Source organism: Ictalurus punctatus, chromosome 18 (genome assembly GCF_001660625.3).
Source record: "Ictalurus punctatus breed USDA103 chromosome 18, Coco_2.0, whole genome shotgun sequence".
Lineage (NCBI taxonomy): Eukaryota > Metazoa > Chordata > Actinopteri > Siluriformes > Ictaluridae > Ictalurus > Ictalurus punctatus.
The window spans coordinates 9615001-9622549 of NC_030433.2; the positions used below are offsets into that span (position 1 = coordinate 9615001).

General features: G+C 35.9%; 1 protein-coding gene across 1 annotated transcript in view; it reads left to right on the plus strand.

The window, feature by feature from the left end:
- pitx1 (paired-like homeodomain 1) overlaps positions 1-7549 on the plus strand; it is a 10261-nt gene extending 2712 nt beyond the window's left edge. Inside the window, exons 3-5 of the mRNA XM_017491833.3 lie at positions 3540-3680; positions 4843-5045; positions 6776-7549. Of these exons, the coding sequence (XP_017347322.1) occupies positions 3540-3680; positions 4843-5045; positions 6776-7261 (830 nt within the window). The 3' untranslated portion in view covers positions 7262-7549. The remainder of the gene's footprint in view (positions 1-3539; positions 3681-4842; positions 5046-6775) is intronic.

A 7549-nucleotide genomic window follows, 5' to 3' on the forward strand; every position in this document is an offset into this window, starting at 1 on the left:
ATGGCTTTATACCGAACACTGGAAAGTTCCCTTTTTAACTGTAACATTTTTATTAAAACGTTCAGAACCGATATAATATAGAATTTATTCACTGAAATCTCATTCATGAAGCCGAACCGTAACAATATTCTGTAATGTAAGACACGCTTTCAGCTTTACTAAACATGCAAATAAAATAATTATTTTTCTGAAAATTAAACACCAGCAAGAATTTTATAATCTGCATATTTTGCTGTTATATTTACAACTCCTACTTTGTTTTCAGTTAATCTGTAAAAAGTTTTTATGAGGACCTGAAATTAAGTTTAATCTTTTAATCAGCATTATTATTATTTTTATTTTTTATTGTTGTTGTTTATTATTTTTTTAATTATTAGACTACAATTAATTACGATAATATATATATATATATATATATATATATATATATATATATATATATATATATATATATATATATATATATATATATTGCAGATATTAAGATTATTTTTACATAGCCTATTTGAGTCAGAAGCACGTGTATATTTAGCCTACATGTTAAATGTTAAATACATGTATCTCCTGTCTTTGAGCCTTGTTTACAATTTAAGTGTACTTTATTTATTTGATGACAGTCAGACCAGGTGAACTGCTCGACTGTTTTGAGGAACATTCAGGTTTCTATTTTACTGAATGTAAAAAAGTGAAAATGAAATACAAGGCGAAATTAAACTAAACTAAGAGCCAGACGATACTGAGTTGAAGTGACATTTTTTAAACAGGAGTCAAAATTAAGCCGAATGTTTTTACATACTAATATAAACTAGCGTAGTCATTTGAACACGGTGAAAGAGCGCGTGACCTCTGACCTCCCGAAATTAAAACGGAATCAGGGTGAGAGATGCGGAACTGAAGCGCGGGATGGAGTGTGAGGTTTTAACGGAGGATGATGAGGAATACTTTAGAGGCCTAAAGGCAGCTCTCATCGACTCTCTGTCACTAAACCTCATCAAATGGCTTCAAATCCTTAAAAGTCTGGCGCCTGTAAAATCACACAGGCACACACACACACACACACACACACACACACACACACACACACACACACACACACACACAAACACACTATCTGGTGATCTCATCTTGTTTATCACCGAATTAACCCGATCCGGTAATTTTCGCATTTACGGGCCTTCATAATCCGGTTTAAAAATAATAATTATCCTACAATTAATCGCGCTCATTCTGTAATATAAAACCTTTTGATAAAAAATCGTTTCAGTAGCCTACTGTATATTAAACTTACTAACATTATTACTTAGTGTGTGTACTACTCCAGGGTTAGAACACACAGTGGAGTATTAAAGCCGTCATACAAAATTCTGAAATATGTGTTTTTTTAAACATTTCTATATAGAAATAGTGAAGTCACAAAAACTTCAGAAATGTCTAATTACACATATATAATGTGTATACACTCGTCTGCGTGCACATTAACACATTGCTATAGGGTTTTAATCTTCACTTTATCGTCTTTCAGCAGCGCACACTTCAAACATTATTGGCTTTAATATTATTAATAACACTAAGGACACCCATATGATATTAAATAAAATTTAATGACAAATTTGTACATTTTCTCATAATATTCCATTTATATTTGCACTCTTTATGCAGTGTTGTTCATGTAGTTACTGGATCAAAATGTTAGGGTTTGAAACGAAAAGGAGAGTAAAAGGATAAAACTCAACACATTTTGCAGGCTGCTGGTGTGTTTTTAAGATTGAACTCTGTGATGGATTACAACCTGAACCGTGGATTTAATGACCTGAAATCTGTAGTTATATACTGATTTATAAACTTTATATAAAATATTTTACAGATTAACGCTCACACTGACACTGTTCAGAGAATATATTACACTAAAATGCGATAAAGACCTTCAGGTTAAACACGAAGCTTTTACTTTGTAATAATAAAAAATAAATAATTAAAATTCTCAATAGATTTTATTCGCCTGATTGTTGTACTGCTTTCTGTTTTGTCCTGGACTTTCTGAATCGGTTATCGTCCCAGTATTACTCTGCATTAGACTCAGACACAATGCGACAACATTTCGCACATTAAAATGCAGAATCGCGCTGTGCACAGTGTGTAAAATTAATACAATACAAATCGAGAAACCGCGCTATAAAACACACACTTGTTATGGTAGAGCTGTAGATAATCTTGAATAATTGTGTCCAGTTAAGTGAAACAGAACCTGTTTTTCTCTCTCCCACAACAATACGCTATAAATAGCAAGTTTTATTTGTGTGGGGTGCATGGGTTAGACCTCCGCGTGATCCCGTCTGTTTAAAAAAAACTGATTTAAGGATTTATATTAAACCCGGAATATTTCCATAAACGCACGGACACCGAATTTCTCAAAACCTTTTACACACAGAGTTTATGGCGTAATAAAGTGTGTTCTCTAATCTGTAGTCTGCACTCATGAGCAGTTTACACTCTGTAGTCCTAAATCCATAGAGTGAACTCTATTGTGATTAGGGTGCACTCTGTAGTGATAAGTGTGCACTCTGTTGTGATTAGTGTGCATTTTTGTGATTAGTGTGCACTCTGTTGTGATTAGGGTGCACTCTGTTGTGATAAGTGTGCACTCTGTTGTGATTAGGGGGCACTCTGTTGTGATAAGTGTGCACTCTGTTGTGATAAGTGTGCACTCTGTTGTGATTAGGGTGCACTCTTGAGATAAGTGTGCAGTCTTGTGATTAGGGTGCACTCTGTTGTGATTAGTGTGCACTCTTGTGATTAGTGTTCATTCTTGTGATTTGTGTGCACTCTGTTATGATAAGTGTGCACTCTGTTGTGATAAGTGTGCACTCTCTTGTGATTAGTGTACACTCTGTTGTGATTAGCATGCACTCTGTTGTGATTAGTGTGCACTGTTGTGATTAGTGTACACTCTGTTGTGATAAATGTGCACTCTGTTGTGATTAGTGTGCACTCTTCTGATTAGTGTGCACTTTGTTGTGATTAGTGTGCACTCTTTTTCATTTTACTCTGAACTGTGCAACAAATCAGATTTTATGTATAGTACAGTATTGAATGATGTCCCTCAATGTGACCCCTCCAACGAATCCAATGTCGAAAAACCTGCACCTGTGTGTGTGTGTGTGTTGCCTCGCGGGCAGCTGTTTATTCAATACAGATTAGCACTGTCTGTCTCTCTCTCTCTCTCTCTCTCTCTCTCTCTCTCTCTCTCTGTGTGTGTGTGTGTGTGTGTGCTTGTGCGCGCGCGCGCGCGAGCGTGTGTGTGTGTGTGTGTGTGTGTGTTTGTGGTGAGGGTGGGACGGGGGAGGAGAGTACGTGGAAAGCGAAACTCGCGCAAACTCAAGCCGCAGTGTTAGACGTTACCTCGGGAATATCAGACCTACTGTCTCTCACTCTTTCTCTCTTTATCTGTCTATCTCTCTCTGTCTATCTTTCTGCTCGGGAATATGGCGGTAGCTGATTGAGACACACACTGCTCTAACACACGCTGTCTTTTTCTGAAGGTGGGATGAATTTGGATCGAATCGCCACCGACGCGGCGAGACTCCCGCCAGCTCGCGACATGGCCTCCGCTTTCCACGCTCATGTCGCGCGCGACACACTGGAGCACACGAGCAGCGAGTCCTCGGACACGGAGACTGCAGGTAAGCGCGCGAGGAAGAGGAATTAATCACGGCAGCGCGAGCGTTAATGCACTGTGGCGGTGTCATTATTAGATTTTAACGATTAGTAAAATATTACAGAATATTACATTTAGAACGGAAAGGGTTGTGGACAGACAGCTACTAATGAAAATAACAATGATTGTAATCTTCAGGTATGAAATATAAAGGCCTGCAGTGAATGTGGCCAGATGTTCGGCTTCTCTTTCTTCTTAGTGCTGTTCATTTTTAGTTTTAAATTCAGAATTAGTTTTAGGTAACATCGGAGTCATGTTTAGTTTTAAACTTCGTGCTTATCGTTATATTTACATTTTTTGGGGGGCAATTTTAAATAAAATTAGACACACAAGGAGCAGCACCCTAACCCTAAACAGACACTTGTCACTGGAGCGGAACTGGAGAACCTCTTTAGTGGAACTTAGAGAACCTTTAAAACTCATTCAATTTCACAGTCTGTCCTTTAGGGCCACCATTTTACCTTCGAGGAACAAAAACAGAATTGTACAGAAGCTCAATGACTGACTGAGTAATTTTAGATTGTGTTACCGAAGTTCTGGCTGTTCGGTGTAATCCGCAAAAATGTGCAGAAATAAACAATGACATTAACATTTATTAATCTTCAAACTCTGATTTGGCCCCCTGCAGGTTGTCGGAATTTCATCTACTTCGAATTATAAAGCGTGTTTTTTTTTTGGCCTTTTTCAATGTTTAAAGGCTTCCAGAATTTTTTTCTTGCTTTTTTTTTTTTTTTTTTAAATCAGTCAGAATTTCTATCGTAATATACTCTTAGACAATGGTGTAACTGTAAATACATTTTAAATCTGATTCCTACTGAATTAAATAATCACATATACGAAAAAAATCCTTAATAAACTGTGAATGCCAAATGCAAATTAAAATAGCAAAGAGACTGCTTATGATTTTTCAGTCTGCCAAACAAATGATTAAATGTAGATCTGCAAATACAATTAACAATATTGTAAAAAGGTAAATGAATGCAAACGTGAACATATTTTCGGATGTGTACGTATAATAATATTATCACAGTCGTAGTTATAAATACATTAAAGGTAAATAGGGCGTTAAAAAATCTTTAAGCGCAAAAATAAATGTAAACTGGGTGAACTGTGACTAAATTCCGCAGAGAAGGAGAGGACTGTAGAGCAGCGCACCGAGGACGGAAACCCGGACGATCCGAAGAAGAAAAAGCAGCGGCGGCAGCGGACACACTTCACGAGCCAGCAGCTGCAGGAGCTCGAGGCCACATTTCAGCGGAACCGGTACCCGGACATGAGCACGCGCGAGGAGATCGCCGTGTGGACCAATTTGACAGAGGCGCGAGTCCGGGTAAGAGAAGAAATTACAAACAATATAACACGCAATATAGCAATTATACGACTGAACTTTAGTCTTCAATCATACAAAAAGAAAACAAAACTAATTAAATTAGTTTTAAGTGCCGAAAAAACGAAAAGATTCAGTTTAGAGTTTCTACGTTTTTAGCAATCTGCAAATTTTTTAATACATAAAATTTACCACCACTATTTCATTTACTATTATTTAATTTAATACCGCTCAAATTCACTATAATATCGGATTTGACATAATAATAAAAAATCCAGTAAAGCAAACGCGCGTGCACACTTCCATAACCTGATTTCAGAGATTACATTTTAATCTGAATTAGACACAATTATCAAATATCAGAAGTTCTACAAGCTGCGATTGTTGAGCAAAAACACTAATAATAGTCATCTTTAAGTCAGTCAGCGTAAGTAAAAATAATGACGAAAGTAATAAAACAGATTAAACTGAGACAAAAGATTAATAGTAAATGAAACTGAAATAAGTATTAGATTAGAATTACAAACATATATGGTATTACTGTCTTTTGTGTATCAGACTGTTTTTTAAAACGTTGTTTTAAAACTTTTTTATAAGCAAATTCAATTTGATTTCTGAATTATTATTATTTGATTATTTATTTATTTATTTTACAAAATTATTATCACATATCTCTGAATTCCCAACTTTAGTACAAAAACCACACATATTTATTTATGATCATTTATACATTTCTGCTTCAATATATTTGAATTTAATGCATAAATAAATCTAGGTCTACATAATATTCCAATATAAATAATTTTTATCCGCACTGTGAGGCTTCATCTGAGAGTTTAATACTAAATTTTAAATTTCCCCGGCTACTGGAGTTAATCTAAAAAAAGGTACAATATCACTAATCTACTTATTTTTGTTTATATATATATATATATATATATATATATATATATATATATATATATATATATATATATATATATATATATATATATATATATATATATAATGTTTCTATAGTACACACATTTTTGTATTAATATAAAGTGCATTTCTAATTGAATCCGTATATTTATACACATGTGTGTCTTTCATTTACTGTCAAATAATTCTCTAAATCTAACCTTAATATTGTGTTATAGCTAGATATAGCCTACATTCAATAAATAGATGAAAAACACAATCTTTTTCCTTTCTGTGGGATGTAATGTCAATTTTTTTGATAAATGATTAAATATCTGGTTCTTTGCTTTTATAATATTATTATATTATATTTCCCCTCAGTTAATTCTGCTTTAATTCTGTTTTACAGCAAAAACCCCCACATTTTAAATTCTTCATCTATTTTACAGGAATAATATTTTAGTTTGCTCCCTTATACTGCTATTTTATGTTTTTATGCATGATCACTGTTTAATTTCTTTTTAGTTATTGTTATTATATTATATTATATTATTGTAACATAATTGTTATATTATTGTTTTATTCCCCGAACTGTTTCATATTTGTGTTTATTAAATTGAGCTGATGAAGACAACCTTTTTTTTACACCCATGTGTAGACAATACTGGAACCTAAATGTTTTATCATTATTTCCCGAAGCGGAAGTGACGGTGCTGCTGTATAAATATACGCGACTTGTGGTTTGTTGTTCGGTGATAGAATCTTGATTTCATGAAAATTTTTAATGATATTATTATGAATTATATTTATTTATTTATTCATTTGCTCAGGTGTGGTTTAAGAACCGGCGGGCGAAGTGGCGTAAGCGCGAGCGGAATCAGCAGATGGACTTGTGTAAAAACGGTTATCTGCCGCAGTTCGGTGGCCTCGTGCAGCCCTATGAGGACATGTACCCCGCCTACGGCTACAACAACTGGACCAACAAGGGGCTCGCGCCCAAAAACTTCCCATTCTTTAACTCCATGAGCCCGCTGACGTCACAGCCTGTGCTCTCGTCCCCGAGTTCCATTTCCTCCATGAGCATGAGCATGAGCATGGCCTCGAGCATGAACAGCATCAGCAACCTGAACGGCCTCGGCGGCTCCTCTATCAATTCTGCCATGAGCTCCTCCGCGTGCCCGTACGGAGCTCCGCCCCCCGCGCCATACGGGGTCTACCGGGACACATGCAGCTCTGGCCTCGCGACCCTCAGACTCAAACCCAAACAGCATCCCGGTTTCGGATACGGAGGATCCGCGTGCCAGTACAACAGCTAACGGATTAACGGAGACCTAAAGAATAGGAAAGGGGAGAAATCTCCCGCGCGACCAAAACTGGATCCGCTGTAGGCCTAATTGTTGATTTTTTGTTTGTATTATTCGGATGGAATTTTGCGACTCGCCTGTTTACCTGAACTTGCACAATGACTTAATCAAATCCACGTGCTTGGATTTCAAAGTGAAGATGTTACATTGCGACTCTGTAAATAGTTTAATGTATTTGAACAAAAACAAAAATAACTTTTTTCGTTCAATAAAAAATCCTGCCATTTCCGGGCCATTTAA